The sequence below is a fragment of the Podarcis bocagei genome (genome assembly GCF_964188305.1).
Source record: "Podarcis bocagei genome assembly, chromosome: 2".
In the NCBI taxonomy this organism is placed as follows: Eukaryota; Metazoa; Chordata; class Lepidosauria; order Squamata; family Lacertidae; genus Podarcis; species Podarcis bocagei.
Window position 1 is genome coordinate 117,853,410 of NC_138126.1, and position 24,451 is coordinate 117,877,860.

Sequence of the window (24,451 nt, forward strand, 5' to 3'; positions counted from 1 at the left end):
GACTGACCCAAGTTCAGCTAGTTAGCTTCATAGCTGAGATCTGGATCTCCTCAATTCTAGTCTAACAATCACTGCACTGGCTTATTTATTGAACTCGAGCTGTCAAAAATCACAACTTGTTCTGCAGTCTAATAGTCTACAGCAGGGGTGTCAAACTCAAATTCATCGGGGGCCACATCAACAGTTTGGTCACCCTCAAAGGGCCGGTTGTATCTGTAGGACTTTATCAAAGTTATTTTTCCTTAGGCACTGGTGTGTGTTGTCTTGAACCTATACACTATTTAATATACCTATTCCAGTACGATTTTAAATAAGAATAGAAGAAGAAATAATAATGATTTTTTAAAAAGATGACGAGATGGGCTTCCAGGCAGACTGGAGCTCCAACGGGGAGGAGACAGGAGCCTGTCCCAACAGAGCAGAGCAGAAGCAAATGTTGCCTCCCCCCGCCCTGCCGCCGCACTCAGGAGTCGGAGGATACGGAGCTGCAGTTTGGGCAGCAGCAGTTTCTTCCTTGCAAGGGAGCCCCAGCGGCACCGCGAGCGCAGGTGGCCAGGATGTCCTGCTGGGGCCCCGAGCTGCTGCAGTTGCTCCCGGGGAGGGGGCTATCTGCCAAGTCCTCCGGCCCGGAGAAAGCCGATGTGTTGGCGTGGGGAGGGGGGCGGTGTTTCGTAGCCAGGCTCCCGCAGCCAAGTTGCTGGCAGGCTCCCACTTTGCTCCAGCCGCCCAGATGCTGGCGCGGTCCTCTTCGGGGTGGGAGGCGCCCCTGCTTTGCGGTGTGGCACACCGCCTGCCCGCCTCCCTCCACCCCACTCTGCGCAGCTGAAGCGGCAGCAGCTTCGCCTCTTCCAGCCCAGCGGGGGCGCGCCGCCTGCGGCAAGACCTGCGCTGGGTCCCCGCTCTCCACTCGCCTCCGCCGTTCCCTTCCCCGCCTGCCGGCCCGCTACTTATCCACCAGGGCGACCCCCAGCCAGCCCCTGGCCCCGCCGCCCGCGCCCCCAGCCATCTCCTCGCCAGCTGCAGCGCCACAGTGGCCTCTTCTTGTGGCCCGAGCGAGTGAGCGAGCGGCGTCCCAAGCGTGGCTCTCGCTCCCTGCCCTCGCTGCCAGCCTCCGCGGCTCCCTCACGCTCCAAAAGTTGCCGCGCGCGCAACCCGCCCCCTCAAGCAGCCGCGCCTGGGAGGCTTCGAGGGGCGGAGGCAGCCAGCTCCGAGCTCGGCTTCGCGGGACCGCCTCCTCCGCAGCGAGCCCCGGACTGGACCGAGTGAGCAGAAAGCCTCTTTGCCCGGCCCGCGAGGCAGGCGAAAGTTGTGGGACCGGCCGGTAGGCAGCGCTGACGGGGCGCTTCGGTTGGAGCCCTGTCTGCAAGCAGGCAGGGAAGGCTGTTTGCGTGGGTCACTTTTTAGAAAGGCAGAGAGCCTCCGCCGGAGTGCAGACCCTAAAATCTGGGTCGGGACCAGGAAAAAAGGATGAGAAGCTCGCTTCCTCGCCCTTGATGCCACGGGCCACATGACGAGGTCTGGCGGGCCGGATTTGGCCCGCGGGCCTTGTGTTTGACACCCGTGGTCTACAGTATATACAGTGGTATCTCGGTTTACGAACATAATCCGTTCCAGAAGTCTTAAACCAAAACATGCCTTCCCTAATGAGGCCTCCCACCACCAGTGCCCTTCCACCGTTCAGATTCCATTCTTAGACCTGGGTAAAGTTCGCAAACCAGGACACTACTACCAGTTTTGCGTAGTTCGTAAACCAAATCATTCTTAAACCAGACTGTTCGTAAACCGAGTTACCACTGTACTGTAAATTCAATGGTTTTCTTTTAAGCAGTGTTAAAAATTAGCCAGGTGCGTTTTGCTACTGGCATAGGTCCAATTGTGACTACGTGGAGATTTCTGAGTGCCAGGTTGGCGACCACAATTTTAAAACCTCTGTCATAGTTCATAATTACAGTGGTATCTCGAGTTACAGACGCTTCAAGTTACAGACTCCGCTAACCCAGAAATAGTACCTCGGGTTAAGAACTTTGCTTCAGGATGAGAACAGAAATTGTGCGGCGGCAGCGGGAGGCCCCATTAGCTAAAGTGGTACCTCAGGTTAAGAACAGTTTCAGGTTAGGAACAGATCTCCGGAACAAATTAAGTTCTTAACCCGAGGTACCACTGTAATACCATTTCCCCTATGCGTGTTTCTTCTTCTTGCATACAGGGACAAGTGAGTTGTTGTAAGAGCAAGCTACAATCAAGCAATGTAGTTGAGATCGTAGAATTGTAGCATTGGATCTGGCCCTCAAGGGTCATCTAATCTGACCCCCTGGCGAATAGATATTTTGTTGAGGCGAATGTAACCTAGATTTAAGGTGTCATCTGGCACCCAGCTTATATACAGTGGTGCCTCGCAAGACGAAAAGAATCTGTTCTGTGATTCTCTTCGTCTAGCGGTTTTTTCGTCTTGCAAAGCAAGCCCATTGAAGGATTAGCGCTATTAGCGGCTTTTAGCAGCTTATCTGCTGATCGGATCAGCTGATAAGCAGCTTAGCGGCTTAGAAAAAGGGGGGGAGGGGGAAAAACCAGCAGGAACTCGCAAGACATTGTCATCTTGCGAAGCAAGCCCATAGGAAATTCGTTTTGCGAAGCACCTCCAAAACGGAAAACTCTTTCGTCTAGCGAGTTTTCCGTCTTGCGAGGCATTCGTCTTGCGGGGCACCACTGTATCTGAGTTTTTAACTCTGCTTTTAAGAGTATTGCTTGAAGCATGTGGGGAGTGAAAGTGTGGGGGAAGGGGCATGGCCAGAAATTTCTATAGAAACCTCATTCCATTCAGCCTTTTAGAACATCTAAAATCTTACAAGCTGAACAGCTACTGTAGCATGCTTGCTCAGTCAGGATGCTTTTTGTAATTTGCACTTAAAACATTTTTCTGTGGCCTTCTTGCTGTGAAGGTGGTGTTTTGTCTGCAGCAGATGCCAGCAGTATGGTACAATGCATGTGTTGGCCTCTACTTGGTGATAATTTATTAGCCATAGTTCCCATACACATTTCCAGCAGCTACATGGATTGAAGAAGCAATTTCCGCACTGCTGAACTAGCAATTTCTCCTTTAATCACTGCTATGATGTCACAGGCTCTGCTGCTTGAAAAATGAGCTGACCATGTCATGGATTTTAAAAGCAACTTGAAACAGGAACAGTAGCTTGCAAAAATAATTTTTTAACCCCAAGCCTCTTCAGAGATCTCACCAAAATACACCTTTTATATTTGTTAAACGTTGCACTTATTTTAGGCTTCACTTGAAACATTTCTAATCCTCCAGATGGTTTTGACAGAAATATCCTGATTTGTATTCCAGCCCATTGTGAATTTCGAAGCATCCAGTTTAAATTATTAATTTAAGTCAGATTTTCTATTTTGTAATTCATATATTTTCTGAACAAGCACTTTTGTTAACTAGTTGTTTGGACAGTGAAAACATTGCACTTCAGCTAAGCAGTCATTTAATACTAGCTAGGAATATACTTGGAAAAATATGGATACGCAGCAAAAATGCATTTTGCATATAGACTCAGCTGCTTTCACAATTATCCCATTTCTCTTAGCAGTGGATTTCTGTTTAGCTCCCTCTGGACTCATGCCAACCAGCTATTTAAAGATTAAGGCCAGGATCCTGTGGTAAAGCACATTTTCTATACTGTGTAAATTTGTAAAAGTAATATATATTTGTAGCTTTCCATAAGATTAACACACATAATTTGTTGTCATGCTTAATTTACCGTATTTTTCCATGTATAAGATGCCCCCTATTTGGGGGGACTCAAAATTAAGAAAATGGGGGGAGATTGCCCTCGTGTATAAGACTATCTCCCCTTTTAAAACATTTTTTTTAGTAAAAAAAACCAACCCTAGTTTTATATACAGAAAAATACGGTAATTTCGGATATTATCTCCAATGTTAAATTAAAGGCTGTTTTTAATGTGACTCATAGAGTGTCGTGAATTCAGTTATAAGATATTAGGTTGGGGTTCCGCTGGTGTAATGGGACTTTCATTTTATCTCTTCACCCTGGTACCCCCAAATCTGCTCCAGGGGGTACCTCAACCCCCTGGAGCTGATTGTGAAATTCCTTGCATGCATGGAAGCCTGTAGTGCCAGCAGAGCTGCAGTGCTGGATATGGCCCATTGAAAGTTAAACTTCCTTAAATGTTTGTATTTGTGTTTCACTTTAAACCAGTGATACTTAATTTTTTAAAACTGCGCTCAAACCCGAGTTCTCTTCCTTCAGATCCTTCCTCTAAACTTACATTTTCTTGATGCCTTTGACTTGGTTATTAAACAAAGAGCGATATTCAGCTAAATTGTTGAGGACACAGAATGAGGTCTGCTTGTGCAATGGAACACCCACTCCCCTAAATCTGCTGCAGAGGGTTGGGGGAATCCAAAGAGCAAGTTTGGGGGGGGGCATTGTCGGAGGGAGGCATGTTTCTTGAGTGGACCTCACTTTGTACATGCAGACCCCATTTAGCCCAACCTTGAATTATACTATTAATTTCCAACTAACACAATCAAAGTACAGAATCTCCAACATTTCTCTGAATAAAATTGACACATCCTAAGGAAAAAGCTGGACTTCCTGGGATTAAATCAGAAACTGGGGTGGCTTCTATAAATCTGGTTCTATCCCTGGAAAATAGGGACATTCAGAGGGTCTGAAAGTATTTGCATCTTTGTGCCTTCCTTATTGTCTGTTCTACAGTGTAAATACGTTGTGCTCCAGGACCTATTTTGTGCCTATAAAGTTTTGTAAAGCACTTTATTCATTGTGTTAATAAAACAGTGCTGCATGGTGTCTCACATTGAGGTTGCAGATGAGAAGGGATGTTGATGTCTTTCAGCAAAAGACCGCATCTATAATGTGTTGATTCTTAAATTGCAGACTTAACCTTGTTGGTAAGAATTGCTATGTCTGGCAGAAGAAAAGGGAATGACAAACCAATTTCTGAATTATTTCAGTTTCTAGGCACAAAGATGGAGACCCCAATGCTGAATTTACGGAATATCTTTGACCAACTGATACGCCAAGCAGAAATCCTAAGTGAAGGCAATGAATTACGTAAGTTGTCATCTTTGTAGATGTTGTGTAAGTGCAGAAATCTATAACCTATTCGTAGGCTTTTTCCTGCCCTGTTATTCAAGGAGTCTCTTAGATGACTTGGTTGGAGTGAGATTTTTTTAATTTCTTAGAGCAGCCAGTTAATATGTTAAATTACACTGGAAGCTTGATGATTGGGATAATGCCTTGCTTCTGTAGAAAACTGATCTGCATACCAGCTAGTGGGTTTTGTAGAATGTGGTTTCTAGGCAACCAGGCAGAACATGTGGTTAAAACATTACAGTTCCAGTAGTTACCTTATTTTATCTGTTGCCTTAGGGATGTGATGTTACATTGCCATGTACTATTGCAGGTCTCAAAGAGCCCAAGGGAAGTCTAGTGCTGTGTCACAGAGCAATGACATCTGTAAATAATAGTGGTGGAGGGGGCATTGGCTGGAGGCAGGTTTGTCCAATCTTCTATAGAAGATTGTAGCTTTGCAGGATGGAACGTTTATATTCCCCTTAGGGCAGTGTTAAGCAGCTAAAGGAAATTGGCTTTTTCCTTTTAAATCAATATTTGTATAATTATCTAGCTGAATAGAGTTTCTGGCCCAGACATCTATAATACCAATCTACATCTACTGAAGCATATTACAGCAGTTACATTTAAATTTTGCTTTTGAACGTCTTTCTGGTGTGCTAATCTGTGACCATAAAATAATCTGTTCTCAAGTTAATTATAGCTGCAGTTCTATCCTTGGGTATGACAACCGTCAGCAAGTTCATATATTTATTTAAGTTGCCTTAGCCACGTGTATCTTCTAAGACACTATGTCTTCAGTTGTTCTTAACAAGTTATCTGACTGAGTAGCCCTATATAAATCTTTTTATCTTGATAAAGGGGGAAACTGGCTTGATTTGTGATTATAACTCTTGTGGCACCATAATTTGGATGTTTACTCAAAAGGAAGTCTCAGTGTGTATAAGTTGTGAGATCCTGTGCCTACGGTCTCTCTGTTCCGAATAATACCAGCACCTCTGTATTGTAAAATAGAAACGATTAGACTTCTGTTGCAGGGATATTTGAGGAAATGCAAGAAAATAGTCCTTTATAAATGAATTCCAATGTGTATGCCCTTCACAGAGTTTATCCAGCTAGCCAAGAACTTTGAAGAGCACAGAAGAAAGTGGCAGAAAATGGATCTTGAGTTGGCCAGGTACAAAGATCTGCTGATGAAAACAGAAACTGAACGTAGTGCCCTGGATGTGAAGCTGAAACACGCCCGAAATCAAGTGGATGTGGAGATTAAGCGAAGACAGCGAGCTGAAGCCGAATGTGAAAAACTGGTGCATATAACATTTCCTCATTTAGTCTTAATGAAGTAGAGTGACAGGCTTAGAGTGCAATCCCATGCAAGTCTACTTAGAAGTAAGTCCTATTGAATTCAGTGGGGCTTCCCCCCAGGTGAGCAAGGTTAGGATTGTAACCATCGAACAAAACATAAAAACCTTGACTGGGGGGTCATCTAGTCCAGCATCCTGTTTTCAATAGTGACTAACTGATTACCTCTGAAAAAACTATCAGTTGATAAAGAAGACAGCAGCCCTCCCTTTTTATGTGTCCCAAGCACAGAGTGTTCAGATACATACCGTATTTTTCGCCCTGTAGGACGCACTTTTTCCCCTCCAAAAATGAAGGGGAAATGTCTGTGCGTCCTATGGGGCGAATGCAGGCTTTCGCTGAAGCCTGGAGAGCGAGAGGCGTCGGTGCGCACCAACCCCTCTCGCTCTCCAGGCTTCAGGAAGCTATCCGCAAGCCTTGCAAGCCCGGTGGGAGTTCCTGCGGGCTCGCAAGGCTTGTGGACGGCAGCCTGCAGCCCGAAGCACGGGGCGTCCTCCGGAGGACGCCCCGTGCTTCACGCAGGTGTCCGGAAGCCTTGCGTGCCCGGGGGGAGTTGCCGCCGGGCTCGCAAGGCTTGCAGATAGCTGCCTGTTCTGGGGGGGGGGATAATTTTTTTTTTTATTCATTTCCCCCCTAAAAAACGAGGTGCGTCCTATGGGCCGGTGCGCCCTATAGGGCAAAAAATACGGTACTTCCACTGAACATGAATTTCTTTCTGGGAGAAAAGCATAGGGGTTTTCTAGACACGGTGTATAGTGCAACAAATGCCCAGTTGCTGGTCACCTCTGTGATATCTTGTTCCAAGGAAGTGCTTCTGCTTCCAGGATATTGCAGGTTTTTTTCCAGCATGCCAACACAGCTTGTGAAAATACGATTGTTTTCTCTGCTGGTAAGGTCATTCAGTTTGGAGTGATGGGGTGGCTTGAGTACTACAGGTTGCTATTCGTTAGAACTCCAAATATTACAGATGACAAATGATGCAACTCCCCATTGTATATGCCATATTGTGCTCAGCCTGTAAAGAGTGGACTACTATGGCAGCTGAAATGTGACTAGTTTCAAGAAAACAAGCCACTTACCAGCTTCACTGTGGTCAAGTGAGCCTACATAGGTGGTACTGAAACTTGAGTGTCACTTGTGGATGGGCTCCCATCCATACGGTCTTTGGATTGGGGCTTGTAAAACTAGACCGCAACAGCAAACATATGATAGGGCAGACAGGCGAGTCATTACTTGGATGTGGTCACTTGCAACTCCCTGTCGTTCCATGTTTGCAGTCCTCTGTGCACTTGGCTAAACACTGTCTTGTACTAGGCAAAATTTATCCAAGCCTGCACATGGCTCAGGCAGGAAGGAAGAAGCCAATTCCCCATTCTAGTGCTACCTAAGTACTTGAGTGTTTTAGGTACTCCAGGGCTCAGAGGGCAAGAGCTCTTGAAGTTTGGGAAGAGGGAACAAGCCACTGGTTCCTCACTATCTTTCCTGTGTGGAGGACACCTACCGAGTGGGAAATGAGAAAGAGAGTTTGCCTCAGCCTAGAGTAGCTGGATTTGCCTGCTTGGTTTACTGCTGGAGAATGCATGCACGGTGACAGAGGCATCATGGAATACTACAACTCTGGAAAGGGTGGAGGGCCCTGTTCTTAGCTGCCTTATTGTTGTCCTTCATTTACACAAGGCTGCATTATAAAGGCTACATGCAAATCTCTTTATCAGCCTTCTAACCCAAGTCAGCAGTTTTTTAACCTTCTGTTAAATCCATCATGGTGCATTTAGGACTGTCTCGCAAGAGTGGTGCATGCTCTGGTTATCTCCCGCTTGGACTACTGCAATGTGCTCTACATGGGGCTATCTTTGAAGGTGACCCGGAAACTATAAATCCAGAATGTGGCAGCTAGACTGGTGACTGGGGCGGCTGCCGAGACCACATAACACGGTCTTGAAAGACATACATTGGCTCCCAGTATGTTTTCGAGCACAATTCAAAGTGTTGGTGCTGACTTTTGAAGCTCTAAACGGCCTCAGCCCAGTATACCTGAAGGAGCGTCTGTACCCCCATTGTTCTGTCCAGACACTGAGGTCCAATGCCAAGGGCCTTCTCGGTAGTGACACCCACCCTGTGGAACACCCTCCCAGATGTCAAAGAGAAAAACAACTACCAGACTTTTAGAAGATATCTGAAGGCAGCGCTGTTTAGGGAAGTTTTTAATGACTGATATTTTAATGTATTTTTAATATTTTTTTGGAAGCCGCCAAAGTGGTTGGGGAATTATTATTATTATTATTATTATCATTATCATCATTATTATCATTATTATTATTTCCCCAGCCACTCTGGCAGCTTCCAACAAAATATTAAAATACAATAGTCTGTTAAACATTAAAAGCTTCCCTAAACAGGGCTGCCTTCAGATGTCTTCTAAAAGTCTGGTAGTTGTTTTTCTGTTTGACATCTGGTGGGAGGGCGTACGGAAACGTACTGGGAGCCAATGTAGGTCTTTCAAGACCTGTGTTATGTGGTCTCGGCAGCCGCTCCTAGTCACCAGTCTAGTTGCCGCATTCTGGATTAGTTGTAGTTTCCGAGTCACCTTCAAAGGTAGCCCCATGTAGAGCGCATTGCAGTAGTCCAAGCGAGAGATAACTAGAGCATGCACCACTCTGCTGAGACAGTCCACAAGCAGATGGGGCTCAGCTTGCGTACCAGATGGAGCTGGTAAACAGTTGCCCTGGATACAGATTTGACCTGTGCCTCCATGGACAGCTGTGAGTCCAAAATGACTCCCAGGCTGCGCACCTGGTCCTTCAGGGGCACAGTTACCCCATTCCGGACCAGGGAGTCCTCCACACCTGCCTGCCTCCTGTCCCCCCAAAACAGTAATAATATAATATAATTTATTATTTTTATTTTTATTATTATTATTATTATGAAAAAGATTATTTACTCCATCCCTTGGCAGATCAGAATTGTTCATTCTTGGCCTCTTGCAGAAGTCCCTTCCCCTGCTTCCAAAAAGAAGCTCAATATGGTAGAAACTATTGTTATTTGCAAATAGAATTGGGCAAATTGCTTTATGGCTCAAAGAAATCTATTTGGAGTACCTTATCTTTTTACACTGGGTAGCAATTTGATCTAGCTAAATCTTTGTGCTGCTGCTTTAAACTAAGCTGATTTGAGAGACAGGTGCAGATCTCTTTATAGATATTAATATGTTGGTAGTGTAGCAGCCTTCTTCAGGAGGCTTTGTGTATTATGGACTGTCATGTAAATGCAAAGCAAGACTATTTTTGATGTTTCCTAACTTGCAGGAGCGACAGATCCAGCTGATCAAAGAGCTGCTTATGTGTGATTCATCGGGGAGTATTCAGCTGAGTGAAGAACAGAAATCAGCACTGGCCTTCCTAAACAAGCCTCATACTTCTATGGGAGGGAATAAAAGGTCAGATGCCGAGATATTACCTTGCTATAGGGTGCCCTTTTGGTGGGCTGGGTTGTAAAAGAGATAGATGTGACAACCTGATTTTATTTCGCTGGGGCTAGGAACATGTTTTCCAGACCCCTGGACACCTTGTATAGGGCCAGAAAATGTACAGAACAATCCAAACCCTCGACCCCTCAAGGGAACTTGGATGGAGAATGTGTTTCTCTGCAAGCCCTACGGGAGCTCCACTGTAAGCAGGAAAACCATGCCAGTATAGAGCAACTCAATGTGTGCCCACCCAAACATTGGTTGGAGGCCATCATCTCTTCCAACAGCAGGCAGAGGAAATCCCAGTAGTGGCAGTGCTGGCACAGGAATTGCTTGAACCTGCGTAGACCCTGCAGTAGTGGCCCTCGTCCAAGTCTCATTGTGCCGGCCTGGGAGTAGGCAGAGTAAAGAGCCATTCCTTTTGCCGTGGCCTTTGTGGGCAGTGGGACTGGGAGTGTGACTCTGGCTGCCAGCTGGGAGTTAGGATTTGGCATTAGACTTGTTCACACAGAAGAAAATAATTTTAAGACCTCCCTTGTTTAGTCCTAACACAATTTGTTCAATGCACTCACAAATTGTGTTAGGAGGACTACCAGATGTTATGTTAGACCATCTTCTGTCTAAACAAGTCTAAAGCCAAATCCTAACTTAATTGCATCTAAAACATCTGTATAGAAGTCTCTGAAAAGGTAACCACACCTGTTGTTTCATCCACTTTTGCCTCTTGTCTCGGCCACCACTGGCATGTGGCCCTCGGTTGGTTGCCGACAAAGGAATTTGGCCCTTGAACTTAAAGTGTTTCCCCATCCTTGGCTTAGAAGTAACTTTTCAGAATACCAGGGCTCTGCAAATTGTTCCAGGAAACACTGTTTCTTGGCAGAGAATATTGGGGGGGGGGTAGTATTGTTTCAGGTTGTAGCTATAATCCTACTTCTTGTTAAAAGGTTTTTTTCTGTGATGTAGCAATGCTAAGCTGAATGTCAATAATTCTGTCTCTACATAAGTAATTAACCTAAAGGTAGGGACAGGTCAGCAATACTTCTTTCAGCAACTGACCTAGTTCTAAACAGCAGTCATATTTCTTGTCTGGCACAGGTTATTTATCCGAATCCAGTAGATATTGAAAGGGCTCTTATTTCTTTTTGGTACTATTAAGCATATATTTCTGCTCTGTGCATCAGTAAATGAAATTTAATACTTCAGAACTGCAAGGAATTGCAAAGGAAGACACTGATTTATAACAGTACTTGAACCAATATTTATATATTAAAGTTGTATGATTTTGCTGAGAATGTTGAGATGCAGCCAATTAGGCCCTCATGTCTAAACAGAAAAGGACTATATAGGAAAAGGTAGAAGACATCAGACATACTTACATTAATTATAGAATGATAAAATAATGTAATGTAATTTGAACATTCCTCATTACGCAGACTCAAACGATAGTCCAGGAGATTAGAAAAAATCCTGAATGTTGATACTACTTGTATTAAGCTTCCCTACTTGTCTGTGTTTATAAACATGCACTATGTGCATTCTTTGATAGATGCCACCGTTGTTGTTGTTGTTGTTGTTGTTGTTGTTGTTGTTGTTGTTGTTGTTGTTATTATTATTATTATTATTATTATTATTATTATTATTATTATTATTATTCTGCAGCAGATAAAGACACATTTCTGACCAGAGCAAATGATGCCTTGAAGATACAGGTTTTTAAATAACTTGTTCTTCTGGTCAAGGGTTGGAGTGATAGGGGTCATAAATGAAGCGGAATGGTGGAGAGGGAAAGGCATAAGCATGGAAAAACAGGCAAGGGAATGAGTAATACCAATAATTGGCAGCCATGTAGAACATCAGTAAAACCATTCCAAAGCTCTGGTTTAATTTCTGAACTTTAAGTAGAGATCCACAAGTTGCTAAGAGAATTTATCTCTGATTTATAAGGGTGGGTGAATTAGAATCATATTTTCTTTTCCTTTTTTAAGTGTAAGCTGGCATTCTCAGAATTGAAAATTATGCACCAGATGCATCAGTTTCATGTATGAGCATGGGTTGCATAGCTCTACATGCTAAAAGAATACAAATTCTTCAAATAGAATGGATTATACCAATAACCACATTCCTCTTACTATTGCAATCTCCTTTCAGGAGCCTGGTTTTTTTTTATTATTATTCTTTCGCAAAGATTACTGGGCCTGGAGGGGAAGAAAGGATATGGCAATTAGAGACCCCTGTGCTGTTGAGCATTTCTAAGCCCCACTGATTGTACAGGAGAGTATTAAGAGACAAGCTTAACTTTCTCCATTGAAACCAATGAGATTTAGATGTGCTTAACTCTAGCTGTTTATATTCTTTGCTGCTTATAAAAAAATGTGCAACTCTTAGTATACTAATTTCTTATATGCCAGATATCATACCCTATGTTTGTATTATATAGGGATGCAGGTGGCGTTGTGGTCTAGACCACTGAGCCTCTTGGGCTTGCTGATCGAAAGATTGGCAGTTCGAAACTATGCAATGGGGTGAGCTCCCATTGCTCTGTCCCAGCTCCTGCCAACCTAGCAGGTCGAAAGCACGCCAGTGCAAGTAGATAAATAGGTACTGATGTGGCAGGAAGGTAAACAGCGTTTCTGTGTGCTCTGGCTTCCATCCTTATGTCCCGTTGCACAAGAAGTGGTTTAGTCATGATGGCCACATGCCTCGGAAAGCTGTCTGTGGACAAACACCAGCTCCACCGGCCTGAAAAGGAAGATGAGCGCCACAACCCCATAGTCACCTTTGGCTGGACTTAACCGTCCAGGGGGTCCTTTACCCTTTACCTGTGTTTGTGTAGCGAAGTTGCATATGTATTGATTACATATAATTAGGAATGTGCCGAGCTAGACTTCTTTCAGAGTCTGCCTGCCTTCAAATGCTAAGTAATTGAGCTAGTAATCATAAGGTCTTGACAAGGGTGATATCTGGAAGAATGTTACATGCATATGTGTGATTTTTACAATTTTTTCTTCTTGTATTTAGATTATCTACAATAGATGAATCTGGTTCTATTTTATCAGACATCAGTTTTGACAAGACCGATGAATCGCTGGTAATGTTACCATGATCTGCCTTTCTTGTGCTCTCCTTGAATGATGTAGAAATAGGACCGTGTGTAAACAAAAGTGTGCTGATCATGTGAACTATCTTTGTCTGTACTTCTGTATTAACCTTTTGCTCCTAGATTCCATTCAGTTCTATACCAAATAGTTTTGCGGTCTAGCAGGTCATAAGAGTCATAGATTTAGTAACATAAATTGAGGATAAAACCAAACAAACAGCACATAGAAATTTGCTGCCTTCATAATGCCAATTAGATTCTTCTTGTATCTTCAGGAATGGGATTCCACAGTGGTAAAGACTGTCAAACTGAAGAAAAGAGAGAAAAGGGTATGTACTTTTCCCTTTACTGACATGTAATGGTCTAATGCAAAGTGGGGTGTGTATGTGTTCGTTCACACAGGTTTCAATTCTCCATTGGTATCCATATGCATATTCACTACTTCACTTAGGTGTCTTGGTATCAAGTGGCAATAGTTACAAATGGTCAAACTGGCAAATATTTTCTAAACTCCTTGAGTGTGAACTTTTAAAGTGTACATCAATATACATATGCAATAATTTGTCCTCTTTCTTTAACACACATGATGAATAGATTTCCTAGTCAAGTGTGTGCTTCCCTTATGTCAGCAATACAAACACCCTTTCCAGGCTGGCATAATCTAGAGAGCCACTTAAATTTCAAGATGTATTCCTCTGAGCTGCTTGTTTCAAACCTGGAATTTTCTTTTGAAATGCTTTAATGCCTTGTACAAGGGCTTTGAGATCAAGTAGGACAGATCTGAAGACAGTTTCATGACATCAAAGATAGAAGTTACAATTTCAATCTCATTTTGGCTTGCAGGATAGCACAGCTGAAACTTGTGAGTTCTGTTTCGTATATACTAGTGGGGGGGGGGGGAATCCTAAAGCAGAGTGTGTCTTTTCTTCCTACCTTCCCATTCAATTCTCTTCACTTTCATCTGGTTACTAGGTGAGATATGCATGAAGTGTATCTTCTCAGCATATCTCAAGCAGGAAAGGGCATTTCAGAAAGGTTTACTTAAAATTCTATGCAGATCATATCAAGAATATCGCATCTCTTGTAAATACAAATATGTGACATCATTTAGTGTCTTGAGTACTCCAATAGAATACATTTTCTGCTTTCTCAAAAATTCTGTAGTGTTTTGACCCAAACATGGTATTGCAATTTTTTCTTTACAGCGCTCATCCAGACAGTTTATAGAAGGCCCACCAGGTTGTTTAAAGAAAACTCGTTCCATTGGTTCTACCGTGGACCAGGTATACAACTTTGCGTAGTTTATACAACCTTCCTTTTGACAGAAGTGCCTGTGGATTTTGGGATAGGTGGAGCGGTACTTAGTATTATACATTACTTTACCACATAACATGTACCACCCAGAGTGCAATGTAAATGATATGACTGCTTCTCCATACCCAAAATGAAAGGTGGAGAAATGCTGTTGACCCTGATCAGGTGGCAAATCTCCAACTCTGTGCTATTGTACAAATTCATTGCACAGTGGGAATGATCAGCACAATTGGCACCTCAGCATCTATACAGAGTGTATCAAATACTGTGTGGGTCAACATCTACTTTTTATGAACTCACGGTTCAAGTCTTAATATAGAGCCCTATCTGATATTGCAGCTATTTGGCTATTTACGTTGTCATTTATTGTACTGTATTGTGTTTTCCCTGCAGAAAAGCTCTGAGTGGCTTATGTGGTGCTCTGAATAGTTTCCCAGACAATAGTCCACATTCACTTAACATCAGAATAGTGCTGCATTGTGTGCTCCCAGATAGATCATTCAGTGAATCTACCTTTCGATGGCACACTTTGTGAATGACTTACGTATTCTGTTCTTAGAAAATCCTGTAAATGATAAAACATCAGATGCAAGAAGGTTGCTCGTCAAGATGCCAGTCATATGTAGGAGTCATCCATGCACTACCATGCCTGGGCATATTTTCATTTTATCTGGTTGGAGCAGGATATAGCAGTAATATAAAGTGTGGATGCCTTTATTTTGAAGCCAAGATTTTGGTATGCTGAGTAGGTGCTCAAGGCCGCACCATTAACATGGATAACAGGTTTCATATGCTTGGGTAGAGAGAGATTCTTATATATGACCCTTAGGTGCATCTTGCACCTGTTAATCTCTTGGCTGTCTCATTTCAGGGAAATGAATCAATAGTTGCAAAAACGACTCTCACAGTGCCTAATGATGGAGGCCCAATTGAAGCAATCGCCACTATTGAAACTGTACCTTGCTATATTGCAGACCGTAGAAAGGCAGGTAAGTGCCTGCTTTCAGATTATTACTTGCATTTCAAATTTAATACTGTGACTTCCCTGTAACCACAGCCGTTAATCCATTTTGCAGCCAGAAGGTTGCTGATACAAGTGAGAGTCATTTTCTGTGACTAAGCACTGCAGAGGATACTGTTGGCTGCCGAAGTTCAACAGGAAATGGCAGCACATATTTGAATTATGTTTCAAATCTGTTATGGATAAACTAAGAGCATACTTTCCTCTGTCACTCTTATACTGCATAGTTTTATTCCATTTCGTATTTTATAATATAGAGGAGGGGAAAACACTCCTGAAACATTTTATGTGTTCTGCTTAAATCCATCCCACACATCTGTTTCTATTTCTACTGTAAGAAGGATTAAGGAGGTACACTGAAAGCTGACCGCCAAATATCCCTCCCTCTCAAGCCTGAGCTGCTGTGATGGGAAAAGGATCTAAATGTAACCCTTGTGTGTGTTTAAAGTGAAATCGTCATTATTTTAATACGAAAAATAGGAAAGATGAGACAAAATTGGATATCTTGAGACATCTTTCTAGTTGCATTAGCTTGCATTAGTAGTGGTAGCTTTTGTGAGAAATTGTATATTCACCCGCTTCTAAATTGGGGGTCCCTATTCTCCCCCTGAAACCTATTTCAAAGGCAGAATCTGTAAAATGACTGTGACTTGTCTCCTCCCAAGCCATTCTACAACCTTGGAGCAGTGATTCAAGCCTGGGAAGCAGGAAGCAGGAAAACAAATCTGAAACAGATGGATCTAGCACTCCTGGGAACACTGGGATGAGGCTACATGAATTTGTATCAAAAACGGTGAGCAAGCAGGCAATGATCAGCCTGTGTGAATTCCTCTTTTGTTATTTTGAGCAGGTTTATTAGTGCTGGGGAGGGTACCAGTTTGTGGACCCTTTTCAAAGTGTTGGCTTTGTCTTTTTCAAAGCCCTAAATATTTTGAGCCCAGAATACTTGACAAAACACCTCTTTAGATGTAAACCTCTCCCCTTCTCCCTGGGGTTCCTTGGAACCTGAGTACCATCATCTTTTGAGGTAAGCAGGACATCTGCGTTGGTACCCTTTAGCACGATGCAAATATATTTAATCAATTGTTGCTGTAATCTTTTAAGATACCAAGCATACAGTGAAATCATGGCTTAGCTTACTGAGCCCAGCCCAGGGATGCATGTTTAGGGAGACATTAGCAAATTCTGTCTGACATCTCGTAAGCAGAGTGGAGAAACTGTTTTAAATCTGGCTTGCCCACGAAGCCTGCAATTGCAATGAGACTATTGTGCTGTGCAAAGTAGCTCCCTAGCTGCTGCATCATAACTGCCAATGTACCCACTTACCTGCCCAGAGTGGCTCATATGTCATGCTCACTGAGTCAGAAGTTGCATTTAAAGCCTTCTTGCTCATGAAGGCATTTGACTGACTGACTCATGTTGCTGCTGTGGTTTGCACTTGCTGTTCTTAACCAGAATGATATTATGTTTTTCTAGATTGACTTTTATGTCAGTTTTGGTGATTAGTCGTTTTGAGAGCCTCTCTAGCTGACTGGTGGGATGAAAATATTCAAATGAATAAACTACTGATTTGGATAAGGGTCCTTATCTGGACTAAATATATTTCAGTGCTTATTTCAGATCAAGCTGTTCCTTACACGTGTAGTCTCTCTCCAGGTTATTAAACCCGAGTCGTGTGTTCCATGTGGCAAGCGGATAAAGTTTGGGAAAGTGGCCTTGAAGTGCCGAGACTGTCGGGTAGTGACACACCCAGAATGTCGAGATCGCTGCCCCTTGCCCTGCATCCCTACCTTGGCAGGAACCCCTGTCAGAATTGGAGAGGTATGCTTCCGTATGTGCAGCATCTTCAGTGGCCTACAACTGAAAAGTTTTCTGTTGGATCTAAAGAACAAAATGGTTTTTTTTAAAAAATATACTTATTCGTCACTTCTTACACAAAGAGTATCCCAAAGTGACTTGCAGCGTAAAAGGTATTAAAGCTCTATATTAAAGCAAAATACTTAAACATGCTTCTCCAAGAACATTTTTTAACTTACAAATCTTACTCAACCTATTGAAAGAATACATTCCGTATTTTTCGCCCCATAAGACGCACCTAGTTTTTAGAGGGGGAATGCAAAGGGAAAAAATTATTTAAAGGGAGCGCTGAGCAGAGCTTGTATGCACCCCAGGCTCTTCTCAGCTCTCCCTTTCACGAGCCGCGAGGAGCGTGTGTGCAGCGCTTGCAGGCTTTTCCCTGAGGAGCACTGCGCAGGGCTCCCTCTAGCTATTCTGGCTGTTGGATAGCCCTGCGAAGCCTCCGCGGCTAAGCCAGAAGTTAGAACAGCAAGAAGGAGCACTGCGCAGCGCTCCCTCTAGCTGTTCTGGCTTCTGGGGTAGCCGGGCAGCCTGCATTCTCTCCATAAGACGCACACACATTTCCCCTTACTTTTTAGGAGGGAAAAAGTGTGTCTTATAGAGCGAAAAACGCGGTAATTCACCGTCCACCCCATTAACAGTCAAAAGCCTGGCTAAACAGAAGTACAGTCAAATCTCGGTTGTCAAACGTAATCCATTCCGGAAGACCGTTCAACTTCCGAAACGTATGACAACTGAAAGTGGAAGCCTCAGCATTTACTTCCGGGTTTTCGGCCTTCAGGAGCCGAAACGTACGATAACGGAGGTGTTCGGGAACAGAGGTTTGACTGTATTTTAACTTGGCACCTAAAGGCAAAGATGATCCTCAAGGTCCCTTCCAACTCTACGATTCTATGATGGTGCTTTTACTTTCCTGAGAAGAGCATTCCGCAAATGAGAAGTCACTGCTGAGAATGCTTGTTTTTTATGTTGCTGCCCTCTGCACCTACCTTGGAGGGACACAGAGAAGGGCTCTGATGACGAATGCAGTGTCCGAGTAGATTCGGATGGGGGATGTGGACCTTGAGGTGTTGACCTCGACTGCATAAGGAATGAGATTTAAGGGAGTGAAACGTGTGTAGCACAGCTGTGAAAATACCTTTGGGGTGCATTGTGTTGAAAGCCGTTCTAAGAAGAACATTTGCTGTGCAAGGGCTGTTTGAAATGACACATCTGCTTACTGAACTTTTCAGTACAGTCGTACCTTGGATCCCGAATGCCCTGGACCTAGGACGTTTTGGCTCCTGAACACCACAAATCTGGAAGTGATTGTTCTGGTTTGCAAATGTTCTTTTGGAAACACGTCCAACGGGGCTTCTGATTGGCTGCAGGAACTTCCTGCAGCCAATCAGAAGCTGCAATTTGGTTATTGAACATTTTGTTCGACTTCTGGAACGGATTCCATTTGACTTCCAAGGTGCGACTGTAGTTGATAGAGAATAGGTATGTTTTCTGGCCAGTGATTTAAAGAAAGTCTTAAGCTGTATGCTTCCTATTAGTAACTTTAGGATTATGTACAAACATAAGGTTTCCATGATGCTTAGGGGTGCTAGTACCTGGCCAGATGTAAAGTGAAAGATGAACAGAACAAAATAACTGCTAACAATGTCTGCCACCTTTTTCCTAAGGGAACCAGGAGTTAACAGCTGCTCAGTTAGATCTTATCATTTTTTGTGCATGCCTAGGGTTTTTCAGAAAGGTCTTGGGGATGTTATCTTTAGATTATGCAGTTTTAAGTAATGTGGAAAAAAGAATGTGATGTCTCTGTGGTAGAATCTTTGTTATACCTGTGCTATTAACAAGCACACATCCTTCACACCAGCCAGAAAATGTATGATGTTTCTCCAAGCATTTGTAGTGTCTCCACCACTAATGATTTCACAGGTTTATACAGTGGTGCCTCGCAAGACAAAAAACTCGCTAGATGAAAGGGTTTTTCGGTTTTGCGTTGCTTCGCTAGACGAATTTCCCTATGGGCTTGCTTCACAAGACGAAAACGTCTTGCGCTTTTTTTTTAAGCCGCTTGAAGAGGCGCAGTTGCGACGGACCGTGCTTCGCAAGACGAAAAACATCGCAAGACGAAAAGACTCGCGGAACGAATTCTTTTCGTCTTGCGAGGCACCACTGTACTCATATTTCTTCATATTTGTACTATGATCTATAACAGAATTCAATAGTAGGATTTACACTTGAGATTTTGATTGTGGCACTTGGTTGCAAAAATCAGTTTAAAGCAATTTTGCTCCCTATTTTCCTGGAGTGCAGTTATGAGCTGTTTACCATCAAGGATTCTGTAGGTAGGTTATGGTCAAGTTGTCTTTTGGAAGACCTGAAACTGTGCCTTTGTCCTCTTAAAGAATCTTTCTTCTGTGAGACTTCTAGGGCGTTGGGTATGGATGGAAAATCACTGTGTTCCTCTTTTCCAGGGTGTGCTAATGGATTTTGTATCTCTGACGCCTCCCATGATCCCCTCCATCATAGTTCACTGTGTGAATGAGATTGAGCAGCGAGGGCTGCATGAGGTAAGAACTTGAAAAGTGTGCATATTGTTTATGCTATTTGGAATGAAGAGAATTATATACAGTCTACCTTTGGGGGCCCTATGAGAGTCTGCAGCCATTGAAATAAAAAAATGTGCTGTTATTAAGATCATACCCATAAGCACTAGGAGCTGGGGTCCACCAAAGCTAAAAACTTTGAACATAGGTTAACATACTGTTCTTTCAACAGACAGGCCTCTACCGAATTTCTGGTTGTGATCGTACAGTGAAAGATTTGAAGGAAAAGTTCCTTCGAGGGAAGACTGTGCCCCTGCTTAGCAAGGTGGAAGATATCCATGCTGTGTGTGGTCTCCTTAAAGACTTCCTCCGCAACCTGAAGGAGCCTCTCCTCACCTTCCGTCTCAACAGGGCTTTTATGGAGGCGGCAGGTAAGAATTATGGCTGTCCCAAGTGATATGGGCATTTCTTCAATGCGCAAGCTTACAAAACACTGGCTCCCTGTCTTTCATCATACGGAGTCATCCCCTATCACAAGGAAGATAACTATTTGATTCTCTGCTGTTGCACCAGGGACAAACAGAAATATATTTTATAGCTGATATTGATGGTTGGATAGTGGAATTCTTAGAACTGGCTTTTTGAGAGTGAGTAACAGGCACAAATGATTATTTGCCTAAATGTAATGCCATTCTGGACTTATTTGATTACAGTATTTCCCCCAAACAGCAACTGCTATGACCTGGTACTTTTCATTCCTAGCCTAGCTGACACAAACATCTTCCTACACACCACTTTCCATCTCTTGTTTCACTTGCCTTCTGTTTTTTGATAACCTCCTACTTGTCTGACTGAAAATCCAGTAAGAAAACCTCCTACTTGTCTGACTGAAAATCTATTTTAAATAACAGGCCCTTAAGACTATAACAATAAGGACATAATTACATTATTAGAAGCCTCTTTTCTTACCAACGGTGTTATGTCACCCAAAGGGATGATACCCATTTTTCAAAGAAGCTCTTCCCTCTCATTTTAGTGTGCTAATTCTTCTCCATTTGTTTCACTCTTTATTGTGTGTAATGAAAAACCTTAATACAATACTAATAGGAAAGCAATAGACTATGTTGCAAGGAGCACTTTTATATCTGCTCTGTTGCAAACTACCTTTTTTAAAAATCCCCCAACAGAAACCCCGGTATTGCAGCAAGTCTTCAAATATAAGTTGATGGGTTCATTTGGCTCCTAGCACAGTTCAGTGCACATAAACTAGGCTGGACCTATGTGAGCTACCCTCGTTGGGATAGTGTCATAGAGTAGTTTGACTCCCCTAATAATTTTCCCATGCATCATGTTGAGCACTAGGTGACACATAGCAGATAGGTTTTTCTGTCTCATTTGTCTTTGTTCTGTAGATGTTACAGTAGTTGGGAAAATTCCAATTGAGTTGCCCATTTCAATAAATCTTCCCTTTCCCAATACTGAGATGGGACATTCTACTGATTTGATAGTGATGGTAACTCCTGTTGCTTTGTATTTAATAACACATGAGGTACAACACAACTTGTGTCCTGTCTCTTAATGAAACCCTATTGATATGTTGAAAGCAGTCATAGAAATGCTATTTGTTTTGTTTTGTTTTGTTTTGTTTAAAGAAATAGCTGATGAAGACAATAGTGTGGCAGCCATGTATCAAACAGTTGGGGAACTCCCGCAGGCTAACCGAGACACTCTGGCTTTCCTTATGATACACCTCCAGAGGTGAGTCCAGTTGGGATATAGATTCTGGAAGAGTTAGTGTGGAAAAAGTGATATAATTCTGTTGGCGTGGGGGAATGAGTTAATAAACTAGTGATCAATGGGCTTATGAACCAAGAAGAATGGCAGGCTTGCTTTACACAAATGCTGTGTCTCTTTGTCTAGAGTGGCTCAAAGTCCAGATACAAAAATGGATGTCTCCAACTTGTCCAAGGTCTTTGGACCTACAATTGTTGGTCATGCTGTGCCAGATCCTGAACCCATGACACTCCTCCAGGATACAAAAAGGCAACCCAAGGTAGGCCCGCAGTGTAAATTGAGGCAGAATGTGAACTTTTGGCAGCCAAAATGTATCGATTGCATTGCTGGTATTTGTCCATGCTGTTCTGAAAGAGGAGTGAGTCACATGTCAGTGTACTCCTGTAGGTGGTGGAGCGGCTGATCTGCTTGCCTGTGGAATATTGGAGTCAGTTCATGATGGTGGAACAGGAAAACATTGAACCATCACATATCATTGAAAACACAAATGCCTACTCCACACCCTGCACACCCGATGTTAAAGGTAATCATACCCTATTTATTGGCTACCTATTAGGAATTAAAAGGGAATTAAAAGAAAAGTGGTCCTTTCAACAAACAACCTAGCCTTTTCATTTCTTAGTGCCAGATATTGATTTTAATAATTATTCAGGCTGTTGTGCTAATGTTACCTTTTGTCCATTTAACACCTGCCGACAATCCCCTTTTCTTCAATTCATTCTTGGTCATCCCTGCAATGCTAAATCTTGAGGCTGCATCATCCTAAATGCATATTCCTGGAGCAAAAAGCTACAGTGTGTGATTAGATATGCCTCAGAATGTGGTGCTCCTGCCAGAAATGGCAGCTTCCTGTTGAATTCACTCTCCTCTTGCCTGCAACATTCTGTAAGGGAAAACGGCATTTCCGTGCATTCTGGCTTCCGTCACAGTGTCCTGTTGTGCCAGAAGCAGTTTAGTCCTGCTGGCCACATGATGCAGAAAGCTAGCTGTGGACAAACGCCGGCTCCCTTGGCCTGAAAAGCGAGATAAGCACCGCACCCCATAGTTGCCTTTAACTGGACTTAACTGTCCAGGAGTCCTTTACCTTACCTTTTATACCTTACTGTAAGGGAAATTCATAGCAGCATCACATTGTGCTTTTCCCTGTCTGCTGGCAGCCAGTGCTGAGAAGCAGATCCCAACGCTATCACATTATGCATTTCTGTTGCAGTGCATTGTAGGGGTGGCCAACGTGGTGCTTTCCAGATGTTGTTTGGCTACAACTTTCATCCTTGACAGCTGGCCATACAGATGTGAGTTGGAGTCCAATATATGAAAGACTGGCCGTGCATTAAACACAGCAGGGTTTGAAATGGGGTTGCTATTTCCAGAGACAACACTCTTCTTTTACATTCTGGGACTGTGTTTGATTAGGAGAACTGGTTACGCTACTTGAATCCACATAAACTGTGCTTCGTTGTTGCAAGAGCTGAAATTCTTCGGCAGAAAAACTCATAGCATTGGTAGGCTGTTGGGAACGTACAGTATTTCTTAGTGGCAGCCTGAACAGTAGGATGTGTATACTTGTGCCTCATTCTTTTCAACCCAGAAGAGGGTGACTTCACCCCCTCATGAATTGGGCAGTAGCAACCAGAATGAGAAATGCTGCCTCTTAAAATTGTTTATTATTAGTTCCTTCAGACTGTTTACAAATACATCTCTAAGGCTGAAACTACTTTATCTGAGATAAGATACTGCTGGTTAAGAATGCTAACTACGCTGCTATGCTTGTGTCTTCTTGCTTTAAAGTGAGCATGTTGGGACCACTCACCACTCCAGAGCAACAAATGGTTAAGACCCCTTCAAGCAGTTCGCTCTCCCAGAGGGTCAGGTCTACATTCAGCAAAAACACACCCAAGTAAGTTGGGCCGTTGATTCCTTGACCTAGCAGACAAAGCATTTTCCTCCCAAGTTAGAAAGGGCTCCAGAACTCTAGCAGCGTCACTGTAGCCGTCAGTTTAGCTCGGCAATAGGCAGAAAATATTGTTGCTGTGGAGTGCTGTGGCTTGCTTCAAGCGGATGACGGGGTGGTCTGGAATCAGGCAAAACAAGCTGGCAAGGAGTAAAACAAAGTGAACAGTTGATCCATGTCTAGAGTGTAATGTTCTGAAAGAACCACCACTTGCCTTCAAGCAAAGTTGACTGCAGTGCTTGAGGCTGCTCATAAGGGAGCGATGGTATTTGGCTTGGGTACGGGTCTTGAACATGAGGCAGGGTACCACAGCTGCTCTCCCGTGCATCTGCCTCTAGCTAGTTTTGCTGTAGCTAGGAAAAGGCAAAATAGCCCAGTTGCTAGGGAACTGCAATTCACAATCCCATTTGTTCCAACTTCATCAAAGTGGCCAGCCTGGAGGTAATCATGACTCCTAGAGACTGCTGCATACCCCGAAATGTTGGCAACATCACTTGGGTGGGGTTGGGGCGAGAAAGCAATATATGTAAAGAAGATTTTTACTTGTACTAATCTTGTCTTGGGCTGTATCTGCTCAAGTACTTTGAAAATCTGCAGAATTTCCATTGGGCATTTTCAGCATTAATGGCATACGAGTTATTTGTTAAGTGCTCAACAAAAGTGAAAATGTGGGTGCAGAAATAGTCATTGTTTGCTCACATGCTCATCCACAAAAGCAAATGCTAGGACACTGAAAACCAATTCATGCTGAGTCTTTCCATTTCTTTTTCCCTAGATTTGCCAGCAAAAGCAAATCTGCAACCAGCATTGGACGCCAGGGTAATTTTTTTGCCTCTCCAATGCTGAAATGAAGCATGGTTTCATACTGAACATCATCCTGCAGTCCGATTATGAACAGCTGCAATAAAATCTGAAATTGTTCCTTC

At 43.3% G+C, this 24,451-nt stretch overlaps 1 protein-coding gene across 4 annotated transcripts in view; it reads left to right on the forward strand.

Annotated features, from left to right (window-relative positions):
• Positions 1–24,451, forward strand: part of RACGAP1 (Rac GTPase activating protein 1) — a 69,887-nt gene extending 45,436 nt beyond the window's left edge. For all 4 annotated transcript variants that reach the window (XM_081181367.1, XM_081181368.1, XM_081181370.1 and 1 more), the window contains exons 2-17: positions 5,006–5,105; positions 6,231–6,433; positions 9,794–9,924; positions 12,973–13,042; positions 13,327–13,380; positions 14,257–14,334; positions 15,237–15,354; positions 16,052–16,179; positions 17,043–17,207; positions 19,709–19,804; positions 20,013–20,211; positions 21,433–21,538; positions 21,701–21,833; positions 21,962–22,097; positions 23,363–23,471; positions 24,301–24,451. In XM_081181367.1, coding sequence (XP_081037493.1) covers positions 5,006–5,105; positions 6,231–6,433; positions 9,794–9,924; positions 12,973–13,042; positions 13,327–13,380; positions 14,257–14,334; positions 15,237–15,354; positions 16,052–16,179; positions 17,043–17,207; positions 19,709–19,804; positions 20,013–20,211; positions 21,433–21,538; positions 21,701–21,833; positions 21,962–22,097; positions 23,363–23,471; positions 24,301–24,376 — 1,902 coding nt within the window. In that variant the 3' untranslated portion in view covers positions 24,377–24,451. The remainder of the gene's footprint in view (positions 1–5,005; positions 5,106–6,230; positions 6,434–9,793; positions 9,925–12,972; positions 13,043–13,326; positions 13,381–14,256; positions 14,335–15,236; positions 15,355–16,051; positions 16,180–17,042; positions 17,208–19,708; positions 19,805–20,012; positions 20,212–21,432; positions 21,539–21,700; positions 21,834–21,961; positions 22,098–23,362; positions 23,472–24,300) is intronic.